The 16,526-nt window shown below is 33.1% G+C and overlaps 1 protein-coding gene across 5 annotated transcripts in view; it reads right to left on the reverse strand.

Annotated features, from left to right (window-relative positions):
• Nucleotides 1–13,908, reverse strand: part of LOC106718822 (protein held out wings) — a 68,283-nt gene extending 54,375 nt beyond the window's left edge. For 4 of the 5 annotated variants that reach the window (XM_014513038.2, XM_014513030.2, XM_014513013.2 and 1 more), the window contains exon 1: nt 13,550–13,908. In XM_014513038.2, the coding sequence (XP_014368524.2) occupies nt 13,550–13,676 (127 nt within the window). In that variant the 5' untranslated portion in view covers nt 13,677–13,908. The remainder of the gene's footprint in view (nt 1–13,549) is intronic. The other variant, XM_014513023.2, reaches the window with a different exon arrangement.
• Nucleotides 13,909–16,526: the final 2,618 nt, after the last annotated feature.

The raw sequence follows: 16,526 nt of genomic DNA on the forward strand, positions 1-16,526 counted from the left end.
TCTCTAATTTTTCATATAGAGACAGCAATATGGTTTTATGTTAAACTTTTCAAAAAAAAATCCAGTTTCAACGGTAAATCTTAATCGCATAATAACCTTACAACAAATATGTCTATCATCTTGTAAAACAGTTACCGGAAGATGTCGCTACCGTCTCTAACAATATAATCAAGGAAGGCATGTTGTAAGGCAGTTAATGAATACTATTCATTTCTTAAATGAGTAAACAATAAGCAATTACCAGTAACTTTGTTTATCTTTTGCTGCTGACAGTTCAATAAAACCGGGAATAAACATACCTGAAACAAAAACATAATAGTTAATTATAAAATCACCAATTTAAAAGTATTATTTACGGCAATAACTAAACAACAAGTATAACATATTTTAATTAATCTTCAAGATTTTACAATATAACATTTTATAATCATCATTTGTGGTGACATTTAACAAATGAAATAAACATTTAAAAAAATCAAAATACCTAAATTCATTATTTTTTTAAAACTTTCAACACATACAAAACTTTGAACCTTACATTAAAAAAAAAAAAGTAATAACGTATCGTTAAACAACCCGCATGGTAATTGATCAAAAATTTAAAATTACTGATTAGCTAACCATCTTAAAAGCTCGAGTTAAACTAAGTAGACTTCAATATCGTACGAGTATAACGTTCAGAAACGCGACTTTGTACCACTTTAATAGGTCACATACGTTTGTAATTGTAAATGCTTCCTCGCAGACAAATATAAATCGCAACAATGTATAGCCACAGAGAAGCAAACACGTATATACAGTTTATATTAAAGTAGAACCATTTCCAAATAACACATCCGCAACTGCTGCGTTCGTCTAGTTTATAAATACGAATGGGTATATCATTAAAAATAACCAATTAATTCGTTTAAAACCCCAATTTAATACATCATTGCGATTTGAAGCTATCTCCTATACAGTTAAAGTTCAAAATAGCACGAAACAGATGCATCCCGTATATCTTGAGAAGAAATTAAGACGACGTCTGTGTAATTCGTTACAAAATATCATCAGTCGTTTTGATATTTTTACTATGTATGTTTTTAATGCAGTTTAGAATGTTACATAACTTTATAACATTGAAATTAAATATCATGTCAGACTTTAACTTTCTTGACGATATCGTTTCTTTCTCTTTATAAAGGAGCCTGGAGAAAGGAGCCAATTATATTGCGACGACTATAGTATTGCTCATTGAATGAGTGTTAGCACTGCGTGTTTGAACGGTAGGGCCGGCACATTCAATAACAAGTTACCGTTACAAGAAATATAATGGAGGATCAATCGATAACATGCGGGCATAACTTGTTCCATATCATACTTATCGTGTCATAATTACTTAAACTTTTTAAACAAATTAATTTTCATGTAACGTTTAAGTTTAATGACCTCTATGGTCAAAATTCCAAGATAGTTACAGTCATTAACAACAACTTACATAATTAAAATCTTTGTATTGAACTTGAAGTTCACGTTTTGTTGAAGCCAGATACATTTTAACATTACTTCTAATCACAGTTGGAGGTTTATATATATTTTTACGTTCAGATATTTCGATTTCTCTTTTCCATTAAAATTACAAATTAAATGTAACCCGAATAGTGTATCTTCTAATTGTAATTGTTTTAAAACAAGTTTTTCTATGTAGTATTTTTTATCGTAGTAAAATTGTAACAAGATGTAATTGCTTAGTCTCAAGTATTTTCGCATTTTGCATGATGTAATTTCACTATTTGGCAAATTTCCAGTAGGGTACTTTCTCTATCCTATCTCTTTATCAACTGACTTAGTAAATGTATGTACTTTTTTGTAATTATCATATATCATTGAGAATTAAAAATTGCCCTTTGGCCCTTACAAATGTAAGCTTCAAAAAACGCTATCTACAAACTGTAAATTTCTTTTTGGGTACCTTCCAATCAATATGTTTAATTTGATACTTTTGAAATACGAAGACAGAGCAATGAATTTGTGTACCAAGGTAAATTTTCTCAAAATTAAAGAACTAATTTTTAGTCCCAATCGAAATCACGAAGCAGTAGTGCTGTATTTACGATTGATGCAAAGTAGAAATAATTTAATTAACACATGACGTTCGTTCGTGGGCGAGCAATCGAGCGCATGTGTGCCGGCTGAGGACGAGAGGGATAGCCTCATTAAATGTACATCAAGTTAGAGCGAGATAACAACAATCTATCGGGATCATAAAACGGAGACATAGCAGCCGACTTCTGTATGATGAGTCATAGAATCGCGCATGGCATTTTAGTCACGGTCTAGAATAGGCGTTCATATTTCTGATAACATTTATCTAAAAAGTCGATTTAAATAAATAATACAGTCAAGTTTAAACATGAATGTTATAATAAGCGCTACTATAATGGAACGTTGATAGACACCTTCGTTATTATGAACGATAAAAATAAACGCACATGCCGCTCATGTTTTTTTATCTGTAGTGTCTTACGTACGCTTGCTCTATGACAGATAGCATCATTCATTCAGGCGTCACGTGATCAATTCAACTTTAAAAACCTGACATTTCTGGTATCTCTAATACTTTTAAATGTTTTTAAAATTACGTAGGATAAACTAACAAACTAACAACAAACGGTCAGTTTAGAGTCATGGCACAATCGAATGAATGAATGGGTAAACATTGTGCCAGTAAATTGCCAAACGCGAAATGAATGGAGTACCCTTACAGCTTTGTACTTCGGCGACGGCCGGTCGGCGCCGGCGCATCCCACACGTGTGGCGCAACAGAGACGCTTTCATCACAACTGTTTACTTGTTAGCGATCCACGTTGCTACCAAATACCATTGATGATACGTACAGTAAGCGAATTTTCGTAACTAAAATGTAAACTTCTGTATAGGGTACCAAATATACAGCATGTCCTAATACTAAACTTCTATCTTCTTTAATTCTAAACTTAGGCTACAATTGACGGTTCAATATTAACAAACACAAAAAAATCTCACGTTTTTAAAGAAGTTTTAGTAAATGTTTTTCTATCAATGACTGTCGACTGTATTAGATTTTTTTTCTAACAAATCTAATCGGGTTCTACGATGGCAAAACGCCAGAAAGTAAATTAGCAGTGTCTTTTAAATGATTTCCTCTGTTTAAATTAAAATCGCATCTTTTTAAAAAGTTCACGAAAAAAGTTTGCTTATTTTTTTTATTAAAAAAAATATATTTTAAGCCCACAACTTGATATGCCAGTAGAGAAATTGAGCCGGTCACCGCCACCTACGTGTTTCTGTAGAAAGTTGATCTGGATGAACGCCATTTGCTAAATCCATGATTTAAGACCACATCTAAAGTTTATGTTTACGTTATGAGCATACAAATCGTGTTGATTAACGAAGTAAAATTTTATGTAAAGACTAATATTGAATATCTAATATAAAATTAATAAGCTACAACTCCGCAGACACATGAAGTTTTCGAAGTTCAAACATGTTAGATATCCTTGTTTATTCAGATTTATTCATCAAACATCTTAAATATCGACAAAACTGTCGTAACATGCACACTGAGACTACCTAATAAATTGATAAATACAAAAAATTGTCGACGAAAAGATTGATCAAAGAGAGAAAGAGACAAAGAATAAAATTAATATCGATTGTTTTTAATTGAATTTACATCTTCTAATATATAAAATTCTCGTGTCACAGTTTTCGTTGCCATACTCCTCCGAAACGGCTTGACCGATTCTCATGAAATTTTGTGAGCATATTGAGTAGGTCTGAGAATCGGCCAACGTCTATTTTTCATTTTTTTTTAACTGCGCGCGGACGGAGTCGCGGGCGACAGCTAGTTTTTTATAAAAAACGCAACTCTTAAATCTTGGCAAAACTCCGAGTAATTTAAATATGACATAAGTGAATATTGTCACATTGTATTAACATATATCAGTGTTAAAAACGATCATAGTGTAATATTATTGTTAATGTAAACATTAAATTGAAGTCGTTGGTGCAGGGAACGGTCGAGGCGAGATTAGCAACGTGCTTGAAGGTCGGAATAGCGTTATCGATACTTGCGAATTATAAACGTACTAAAAACAATTTCTTAAAGAAAATTACGACAAATCTAATTCGTTCCGTTGCATCAATATCTTATTTCGTTGGATAATTTCTAGTATTCTAGCAGTTTTTTTTTTCTTGGAGGCAGACTCATTTTGGTTCATTGCGTCAGTGAAGTGTCAACAACACTAAAATAAAAGAGGCTTCCATTCACATAAATTCAAAGTAGCAGTGTCAATGTCACTTGAAGATCTCAGATTGTTTTACTATCTTAAGTACTATAATTTAGATGGATGGATGTTTGTTACACGATATCTCCAAAATTTCTATTTTGACAAAGATGTAAAACAAAGTCACATAGGATACAATTTTTTTTTTAATTCCGCGCGGACGGAGTCTCGGGCGATAGCTAGTCAAATTAATATATATATTGAATTAGTTAATTAGAATGTGCCGGAGGCCTAATTTTAGTCCACGTTCCCTTCCCACCATTTCCTTATAAGGAAATGAGGAGAAATATCCTCTTTCTGCGTCCTCTCTTCCATTCGCTAAATGTAGGCAACAAATCTGCACTTGCAGATGTCAATGGGCATCATTCTCTTTCGCAATTTTGATGAAATTAGGTAGCCGCTTACTCGGTTACCTCACATAATAAAAAATGTGCAAACCTGCAATAATTTAAGATTACTGTAAGACATCAAAAATATTGAAATAAAATAAAGAAGTCTGAATAATTTATTTTCTTTCTTCTCATTTTTGAATAAATTATACTTAATATGTTACAGAAACGAAACTTGGAAATATTTTACCAAGGTTATAAAAACATAGCTGAATGTTTATTTTAGAGCGACATTTTTACTATTTTATTACCAATAGCCACTCATTACTTCACTGAGAAGCATTTAAAGGGTAAATATGATATATTTGCTTTTAACAAACGCAGAAAACTATTTGGCTCAAATCTATAGTCTATCTTATTTTATTGCCACTAAAATACACCACAAAAGTCTTATACAAATATATTTATAACTGAAACTGTTTGAGCTCAGTCGTCAGATTTAATTCCTGATTTTTAACACTGCAATCTATTAGTTCCTTTTTTGTTGCATCTCAGTGTAATTTACTATAAAAATAATGCAGTTATCAGAACGAAATACCATTGAGATGACATCAAGATATCGATAAAAATCCACGCATTATAAATCAAAAAAATCATCCAATAAAAAGTATAAACTTCTAAAAAAAATTGATACCTGCTTGTGTTTTTCAATGTTGAAGTCGTACAGCCCTAGTAATATTCATTTGAGGTCAAAAAGTTGTTTAAGCAAGGTTTATTTGTATTATCTTGCGACTTTTTTAACACCATTTCATTTAATAATTGTCTCTTAAGGAAATATTAATACTTATATTCTTATCGTTGAAAGATTCCAAGATTCAAAACCTAAACTAGTCTTAGTAAAAACAATATACAACATACAATCAATTCAGTAATGCAGCTTTATGAAAGATTCCTTGACCGATTGGCAAATAGCCAATTGGTAAAATTTACGTATTGTACATCTCAAGAGATTCAACATTTTAAAACTATGGCCTGAAATAATTCATTCGTATTTAAAAATGTATTCCCACATTTTACTTCTCCGAAGGAACGTTCCGGGAGATTGTTTTGAAGACTTTTCCATATGCTTTCCTGTTCTAAAACGCAACGTCTGTTTATTTTAAAGTAATGTAAGCAAACATTCGAAAATATAAATTATTTTATTATTTTTGTATCTAAAATAATCAGTAAAATAATAAGGAAATCGAAATTTAAAAGTCTGTTTCATTTTTACTCTCTTTAAGCAAGATAAATTTATTATCCACCCCTTATATGTAATACATATACGGGCTCCTATAACACTACAAAAATGTCGTATAAAATGAACTATCTGCAATTCTTAAAACAAAAAACGAATAATGCATAAAATACAGCAGTAATAAAACCCGTCAAACAATAGATATATTTTTATATCTGACTAGCTATCGCCAGCGACTCCGTCCGCGCGTGATAAAAAAAAACTTAATTATTAGCCTGTGTTATTTCAAACTATGTTCTACATCCACGTAAAATTTCATCGAGATTTGTTGACCCGTTCTGAAGATACCTTCTAACAAACGTACATCCAAATTTTCGCATTTATAATATTACTAAGATTACCCTATTTATAGCAGTCGTACATACACTTTACATACGTTTTGTAAAACGTGGGCCTATACTAAGTGCAGATGTTCAAAGCAAGACGACATTAAGTGGATTTATCGAATTAAGGTTGCGTTAATCAATTGAGTGGGAACCGTTTGATTAATACCCAGTTAGTTCACCCACTCTGGCGCCAGTGGCAGTTACTAAAACCTTTTTTGTATAAATAAGAAGATTTATTCAGCTATTGTGCTAACTGGGTCAATGGTTTTACACCGTTCCATTCAATACATTCAAACTGATGGAATCTTGTGTCGCTGGCAACATTTATTGGCGAGTGCGGAGGTCGTTTAGTGCCAGGAATGGATAAATAAAAAGTTAAATGGAAATTCAACTAACACTACTAATATTACAAGTGTAATTACGTGTAGTGGCTTAGAAGATGTTGTGACTAATATTGAAGAGATAAGCTTCAGTAAGTTCATGTTGAAACGATGAATGAAGAAAGAGCAAATGTTACAGAGCGAATGCCAGAGTTGGTAACAAATGTTCTGGACCGAGACGAACCCATTAATAGATAGATATTTATGAATATGTAGTTAATGTATGCTTACAACGCAAAAATCTTAAAAACAATATTCGTCAATTATGATACGTTATCAAAAATTTATCCTCTAAAACAAAACACATATCAGTTACCAATTCGAACACAGAACATTTTTAATGCTCCCTGTGTTATAATTTCATTCCTACAAGCAGATATTATTTTTTTAATACAATCAATGTTAAAAACAAGTTACTAGTTATTCTATACACTAAATATTCAACTATGCTAAACGATGTTTACCCAAGTCTCTTTAGAGCCTTGAAATATATTCCTTCTTTGTCTCGATTTATAAATATGTAACCGTAAACGACTATTTTAATGTTCACAATCAAGGTACCTTTGTCTAAATCAACGCAATAAGGACAGTGCAGGCTTTATACTTCATTAATTATACACACAAACTAGTTCTGTAATGAAAGTCTTGATGCAGTCGGTATATGCATTGCAATGGGTTGGGTCAAATGCAATAGAAATATGACGCGGGTTTATAAGCATTTATACAATGTATTATTTTATAACATGTATGTGTGATAACTCCAGTAATAGAGTCTAAGAGACGTCGTTCCAATTTTATTCAGCTCTGCACTTGCAAAACTTCAGGAGATTAAACTGTTTAATTTCATAATCAACATATTTATAGGCGGGCTAGTTAAAGAACAAAACAATTTCAATAATCAAGATGGGTTTACAACTCTATTATCTACAAAGATTCCTCAAAACCTGACCATAGATCATATCATTGCTGCATAGACAATTTTCGTTTTAATCTAAATTTTTGTCCTACAAATGTCGTAAAAGTTAAAGTTATAAATCATATTTATGTAGGTGTCCGCAATGTTATTTAAAGTGGTAATGTAAAAGTGGTCGTGGCGCCGGTTTTGTTCTTACGAGACCTCGGAATCACACCCACGAGGCTTTAGGCAGGTTCCCTTGTACCACAGCAATCGATTTTCATTTCAAATTACTAAGCTGCCTACGCGCCCTTCCCGCGAGCGTGCATTCTTCATACGTTCAAGTACAGCGACCGACGGTCACTCGATTTCGATAGCATTCCATACATTTGGATCTCAACATGACCAAAGTACATTAAAGTATTGTTTTTATTTGATATAAAGTGATTGCCTTCGTCTTATTGCTTGATGCGTTGTGTGTTTGTGGGTAAATTAAACGACCGTCATATTCATAGAAACGATAGCTTGTTAGTTAAGCGATCACATCGTTTGAGATCGACCGCAGATACTTGTAAGAGCGGCGTCGTGGGAACGGGCCGAAGAATGGGCGCTCGCTTGTACCAGTTTTCTAAAGATGTAGTGCATCGGCTTATCTAGGTCGGTGCGATAATGAAACCTGACTCAATGTTTGCTTTCCGAAACAAAGAAGGCACTCAAGTCCACATTGTTACGGCACAACGCAAAATTTTTAAGAAAAAAAAACGAAAAAGATTGCGACCTTTTTTGTTTCCTGTGACGCATGATCTACAGACTATATTTGGGATTGTGATCCGGCTCGTGTTTTATATAATTTGTTGTCTTATCGTTTTAATTAGCAGCCCACATATTGTTACGCGTCGGTACTGGAACAGCCTCGGTAGTTACACCTCCACGCTACCCACGACTACCCTCATTTGGTCATCAACGTGGGCGCCCTTGCCTAATCACAATCTAAACAGTCTTATAATGACCCTGCTAAGACTCACTTTTGCCGGAGGGTCGCGCCCGCCATACCGAAGGCTGCTCCAGCCCACACAACAATATGTCATAATTGCAAAATATATTTTGTTTATAAAGATAAAAGTAACCCAGTAGCATTTAACCGCTAGTTCGACGAAGATGGAAAGTGATTGAATGACCACTAAGTATGATAAAAGTCAAATAATAGGGAAAGTAAGTCTCCAGAATATTATCGTTAGAATTGAGAAAGTACTCTTCGGTAATTTAGTACTATTGAAGGGATAGATAAGAAACTAAGAACATTTATGACGCACGCTTGGTGGCGTCAGCACAGTACACTCTCGTTGACCTTACATCAACAAGATCGTATACTAAACAAGCACAATATTAAACGTAAATTTATGTGAATGTGAATGAATCGAGACATATTCTTGTTAAAACAAAACTTTGTTATTTTTTATTCTTTTGAATCGTCCTAAAATTAAACACATGTTTTATTGTTTGTAATAAACTATTTTTGTGATACAATTACCAAATCTTAATTAAAAATAATAATGAAGAAATCGTGTAAAAGGCTATTAAACTTAGCCTTATCTGATATCACAGTGTAATCTGGAAGAAGAGTTTGTTTAACGCACAAGATAAAAAATTATCAGAAAATCTTATATTTCATACCTTCTACTATCAGTGAAATCTATAACAATTTAATAATCTGAATGACTTTGCACTGATGTCTCTTTATCGTATAATTGTCGATTCATGTCATGTTTTATCAATATGTTTTATGTTTTGATTGATTTGTATATTTGTTTATCTTCGGCGCCACATTACTAACTAGCTAACGATTAGTATCTCTTTTCGAAATGCAAACAATCGAATACAATAATTGTAAACAACGCAAAATGAACTCTTACAATAATAATAGTATTATAAATTTTAACTGTAGCTGTCGCAATATAAACTACCAACATGGGGAAAAAATATTTTAGCAATCTTGATGAAAAAAATGTTAAAATGAGGAGCATTACTACTGCTTATAATGTAAAACAAAATATACACATAACATAGATTAGATATCAACATAAAAAACCTCCTTGTAGGCATATTCTTATTAATGTATAAGGTGGAGAACGAGCAAGCGGCCAAGTAAATTCGCCAAAATAATTTTATCAATATTAGTAATGAAATGCAAAGTATTAGTGTGTTTGGAAATTATGGAAACTTGTTCTTTTGTGTTTGTTTCGATTTCGTCAAACGTAATCATTTTAGGACTTCAATAAAATGTTAAACAGCACCATATTGACATAGATAAGTGTCACTAACTGTCAGGTAAACGTCCACCTTCTATCGGATAGAAAAGTGATAAAAACTGAAGATTCAACCTCACAAAAAATGATGAGAATTTTTCGTAGGTAGTATGATATGCAATTAATTTAAGTGAACAAAACACTTGGTTAAAAACAATTAGGTGAGTGAATATTCATTTACATCAATTTGGTGAAATAATTAGCATAGTTAATTACTAAGTAATATGATAACAAATTATTATACATATTATATTTCTAAAAGAATCTAAAGAAGATTACATATCTTACCTTTACTATTTAATCCAAGAATATAATATAGCAGTAGGTACCGTATTGTGATTTTAAGTGATCCAGTATCAAGACTAACATTAAATGTAACGACCAAAATACGAATGCCCCTTATTTTTTTAAGAAAGAAGGGACCACGGATACCTACGATTTAAATCAGAGAGCTTCGCAATTCAAAATGGCTTTTCACCTGATCAATACTGAAACAAAAGCGTTTAGTTCGGTAAAATGTAACAAATTATCGAATCTCAACCGATTAAAAAAAGGTTCCAATAATAAACAGTGATGTATGTTGTAACACGATACGCAACGCCTGTCGCTTGTCAGCACGCCGTCGATATTTTCGTCAAGTCGCTCCTACTGGACCGGCAACGTGTCAAATAAACCATAAAACCATCTAACGCGGACGGTCGTAACTTTCATACCAGACACGACGGCCAGTACTAATTTAAAAGAAAAATACATGTTCTAACAAAAATGAGGAAAACCAATTTTAAATAAGTTTTAAATGACATCAAATTTAAACAATCAAAGTCTATTTTGCCAGATATTAGTGTATTATTTAAAAAAAAACGTAAACTTTTATTGCAAATAAACATCTGATATAAATACTTAGATTTAGGAATTTAAATTTCATTTTCAATAGATCAAATATTTTTTTAAATTTATAAACATGTCTAATGTTATATTATAGTTTCCTTGATTGCTTCAATACAACAAACAAGTAAGTAATAAGGTTACTTAATGGAATTCAAGGAACATAAGGACATTTCATAATAATACAATTATTGGAAGCATGATTCATCATGCGACGATATACCAAAATTTAACTAATGACATGCATTCCGAAACATAAGAACTCTCGTTTAAAAATCTAAATGTTAAACTAACATGTTTTCGTAATGTAACATAAATATGACGAGTGGACGTTTGAATTATCATCACTTGCAACAGATGTTACCTAAACTGGTTAACAAGATTAAATACGGTAAGTTAATATTATAAACATTTATATTTTCGAGGATTTTTGAAGACCTTACTTCATGTGGTCATTTGTATAGTAAGTTCTTTAAGTGATATTCTTGCTGTTAGAGCTTTGTAAGGATAAGAATAATAATTTTTAATAATAAATTTTCAAAAGCGGATAAACTAATATAGAAAATCTAAACTCCATGAAATTAAATTCTGTAACTTGTCGTTATAACAATAGCGCTTGTACTTATTTCAAGTTTTAGAGAAGCTAACTTCGCTGTCACTAACTTCATTGTAAAAATTGAGTACAATAGGGTGTTCAATCATATTGTTTTATTTCATTTGTCAAAGGCGTAACAGGCACCAGTTTGACAGGGCCATAACTAATCATACCAGATTCGAGTACATACGACATGTTTCGTAAGCAACTAATTTAAATGCGAGTAAATATTGAACAATATGCGAACGTTCACGAGGACGTTCTTTTAACGTTTTACAAATAAAACCTTACATTTATTCCAATTTAAATATCTATGTAACATAAGAATAAAAAAATACTCAAATAAAACATAATAATCAAATATAACACCCTCTAAAACAAACCTTTTAAAGGGCTGTCAGTCGTGGAATTTATGCCGGCTTATTAATTAGGTTGATGTTTTAAAACGTGGATCACCCCTATTGTATAAGATAATTTACACTAACTTCCTTATAATCTAAACTTTTAAACAAGGGAACCTGGTAATATTACTATTATTATTAAGTAATTTCGTCACCTTATTAATATTGTTAGTGCGAAAGTTTAGATGGATGGATGTTTGTTAGAAGTTATCTCCAAAACGTCTAAACGGATCTCAATGAAATTTGGCATAGATTTAAAGCATAGTCTGGAAGGACACATAAACTAATTATTTACTTATTTAATTCGGCGCGGACGGATTGTCGAGCGACAGCTCGTGTAGCATATAAAATTAATATCATCAGAAATTATTAAAAAATGGAGATAAATAAATTTCAGATATTTTAACGTTTGACGCACCTACTAAATGACCTTAAATAAAGTTTTATTGCCAAGTTATTAAGCAAAAATATTAAAATAAACTATCTTAACTATATTGTGGTATTTTCCATTGTAATTTATAACACCTTAGTCTTCAAAATCGTTCCAACAGCATAGAACTGTTGCAGAAGAAATCTATAAAGTGACATGTCGTGGTCAGGTCGAAGAATTGGTCCTATTAAGAAATGGCCAATATAGAAACATACCAGCGAATTCTACATCATTCTCCTGACATTCGGTCTAAAAAGAAGCTTATCTAGGCAATAAAGTAATATATTTTATATGCTTAATACATATTAATGAAGTTATGGGCAGCCCATTTCGGAGTGTTGGTGTTAAAATTCTCGAATCGTTCTGGCAAATCTGACAGTAAATCGCTGCTGTATGACATGAAGTGTGAGCTCAGCCTCGCTTGGGTTAGAAACGTGACATGACTTTTAATGACACTCGATCGTTTAAAAATCCTTCTCTCTCTTTGTTATATCGTTTTAAATTAGGTGTAATTCTAAATAAACTTTTGGTTTTCTTATTAATTAATTGTCAACAAATTATCTTTCTAAATGAATTCAATTTAAGTAGTTAATATAATTAAATTCAATATATACTCTTAATTTTCCATTTATATATGGTACATCTTGTACATATTTCGGAATAACAGAAAAAAATTAAAAATAGTGATTTATTAATGCAGCATTAATCGATAACGCGATTAACACGTAAACAATGTGTCAGGTCGAAGTAGGTAGGCAGTCAGTCGGCGTTCGGCGTTCGGTAGCGGCGATAAGGCGTAGGTACGTGCATGTCGCTGGCGGCCTGGTTGCGACCGGTCATAAAACAAGGCTGCGCTGCGTCGAGCTGCGTACAAATCTCGTATGACTGAAAACGGTCGATGACTACGGTACCTACAATGAGTGGCGACATTCCGGCCACCCGCGGAATGTACCGCGGCCCTACGAACAGGTTCAGGACTTGCGGTCCTTCTTATTAAGCGCCCTCATTCCATTGGACGGACATAATTCACTAGTGATCACTAAACAAACATTCGTCTTGGACAGCTGTCCGGTACCGCTCTAAAATGAACATTAAACCCGTTTACCGCGTTCATTTCACCGATCTCTTTCGACGGCAACTATTTAACGAATGTCTGTAAATCACCAACGGAAGACGTTCTGCTTTACTTCACTTTTCGAAACGAAGGATCGCATTACAAACACCACTGGACCATAACTCGGCGGGGCGAAGACAAAAATAAACTTAATATCGTGTGCGTTGTAGCATTTGTCGACGCACCAATTTACGATCGTCTCGGTGACAAGAATCCGCAATAGACTCAGCCGGTATGTGCGCATCGCAGTGTATTTAATGTAGCTTAACTAGACTATAACCTACCTTCGTCCAGAAGTCGTTCCATGTGCATGAAAACATTCGGGAACGCAGCCAGTTGCTTCCTGTCTTTGAGCAACTGAGCTAAGTAGTCCGCTATACTTTGCGTCGAAGGACTGTTATTATCACACATTTTGATTATTATTCTGTAACTTTGTCACGTTAAATGTTTCTTTAGACACGTTCAATAAGCGATTGTACTTTAGTTACTGGTTATTGTTATTAATGTGAGATAACTATGTTAGAAAAGTTAACTTCACTACCACACACATCAACGTTTCGGTCACCACTAAATGACGAAGTTGACCGAAGTGAAGTTGTGGGTGAATATAGCGCTGCGCTTGCGCTCTCGTCGAATGTATTTTTTCAAGCGCGTGCGACTGCCGTCCGCTGTGTAGGCGTAATAATAACCTCCGGTTGTCTCGCTCGCACTCGACTGCAAACATTGCCTGTCTCTTTCAAATACACGAGATTGGTCGCAATGGTGTCGCCATCTAGACGCCGCGCTTATGACTATTACGTATTACAACGACACGTTAAAATAAGTAATCCATAGTATTAGATTATATTGTAACTTAATATGAATAAATTTGTTAAAACAAAAATAAGACAAGCAAGTATATATTACTATGTACCCGGCACTACGATAAATAAGTCATTTTACAATATTTGTACGTATTAAAATGTGTTAATCCAATAGGACTTTATTTAATAAACAAAATCGATCATAACAGAAACCTTATGGTCTCATAGGATTCAAAATTATTTTATAAAAAATTTTACCTTCTAATTAATTTTCCATTACAAAAAGATTTTCTCGTTCCATCATTATTATTACCATTGGACAATCACGATTTCCTTGATTGTTTTTTAATCTATGACTATTGTTTATACATATTTGAGTTTATTTTATATTGCTCCGGTTGTATCCGTAATAATGTTTATTCCATAATAGCACAGAAATGCCTTAAGCGCGTGTAATTTTTGCTATTTACAATTAACTGTATGATACAAACATACAAACGTAGATACAAAAATTATATAGATCGATTAATATAGATGATGGTAAAATTTAATATATTCGCCTGTTGTCTGCTAACAGTTTCAATTACAATCACTGTAATTATTATAATTCTGTACTTTCCGCTTTTTGCTTTTAATATGACATCAGAAATGAAGATTAACTTGCACAATAGATGCACGGTGTCGGGACTTTTTTTTACCAATAATAAAACATGATAGTTGTGGCAAACGGATGTATTGAGAAAACATGAATTACTCATCTACGTAATGTGGTTAACGTTATGGAATTATTTATTAAAGTTAAAATAAAGGTGCTGCTACTAATTACTTATCTTACTAATATCATACATGTGAGTGTTTGGATGCATGTATGCATGTATATATGGATGGATGGATGGTTATAAATGGATGGATTTTGTTAAAGTTTTCTCCATAAAGGCTGCATACATCTGGCTGAAATAGATATAGAACATAGTCTGGAAGAACACATAGGCTACTAATTAAGTTTTTTTTAATCCCGCGCGGACAGAGTCGCGGGCGACAGATAGTATAATTGTAACCATTTAGTCGTACATTTATCATCTACAAAAGACAATGGTTAAAATAATCACCGAAGGTTTCACGAAATTCGTTTCAAAGTATCAACTAAGATTCTGTTAATTAAAAACGTCGGAATTTGTTACGTTTTATCAATTCCGTTAAAAGGATAAATGGATAATTGACCCCTATACTAAAGCTCGTCGATCTATCGAATTAAGCGGATTAAAAGAGTTCTACTCTATTTCGGAAACCAATATCAATGAAGATTGTTCTTACTCACTTTAAATGTAGATAAAAAGTATTAGGTCTTGTTAAAGTATACTGCATTTTATCGGGTTTCATTTGTTTTTAATTCTCTGGATCTCTCTTTCAAACTATGGGATTCTGATATTAATAATCTAAACTATAAAAGGCATATACTTACTTATTTATTACTCACATTCAACTAATTTAGTCATAATTACAAGTTAAAATAAGACCTTATAAGCAAATGCGCACGTGCTTACAGGGAAAATCCACTAAATAACGAAAAAAACTACAAGAATTAAAAAAAAACTCTAAGTCATTTCATATATATTAACCTACATAAGGCATCAGTCAATTTAAACCTACGTGCAGTGAGTTAAAACATTCGAAATCGTTATATGACAACATTTTTCGCAGAGACCGAGCAGTGTTGCCATAAAAGCGCTGAGATTATGCGGCCCCGCGCCCTCTATGGTAGCTCGCTACCAGACTAATTATCTACGAGTTATGGAACTTGGATCTACGAAGATGGAAATAAAATCAGGACTCTAATACATAAATCCTAAGGCCCTTCGTATACTGTGTTGCACAAATCTCAGGGATTATTGTCCGATCCTTCCATCGTGAGTATCGCGTAGCGCGCAGTCCGTACACACAACATTAAATCGTCTACGCGAATCGTTTATTCGGTCAGTTCAGGCGTAGCGACTAAGCCCCCGACTCGAATTTACATAACGTCAACTATATAGAGATTTGCTCCGCCATCTTGAAAATCGCGGCGACTTTTTTACTGATCATAATTCATGATAGTAAAACGGATAGCGAGGGACTAGCTTCGGCGGCGAAGAGTGCCTATGTACGAACCTCTGTGAAATTGTATTGCGTATGTCGCTTAGATACTATAATCGCATTGTATCGAAGATTTATGTAGCCTTGTGTACGAATGGCCTACGTGATACATATTTTATAATAAATGAGCTAGAACTTGACCATAGTCTCAGGTTATGTAGTGGCTAACTGATCTAATTATAGTGTATCTTAGTACTAATTTGCTTAATTATAGACTACACAAAAAGTACAGTACCTAATAAACTAATATAATGTTTGCCCTAAATTTGTGTGTAACAGTCAGACTGTTTAGATAAATGTCGTAATGTTATTAATACGTGAAACG

The sequence above is a fragment of the Papilio machaon genome, chromosome 9 (genome assembly GCF_912999745.1).
Source record: "Papilio machaon chromosome 9, ilPapMach1.1, whole genome shotgun sequence".
In the NCBI taxonomy this organism is placed as follows: domain Eukaryota; kingdom Metazoa; phylum Arthropoda; class Insecta; order Lepidoptera; family Papilionidae; genus Papilio; species Papilio machaon.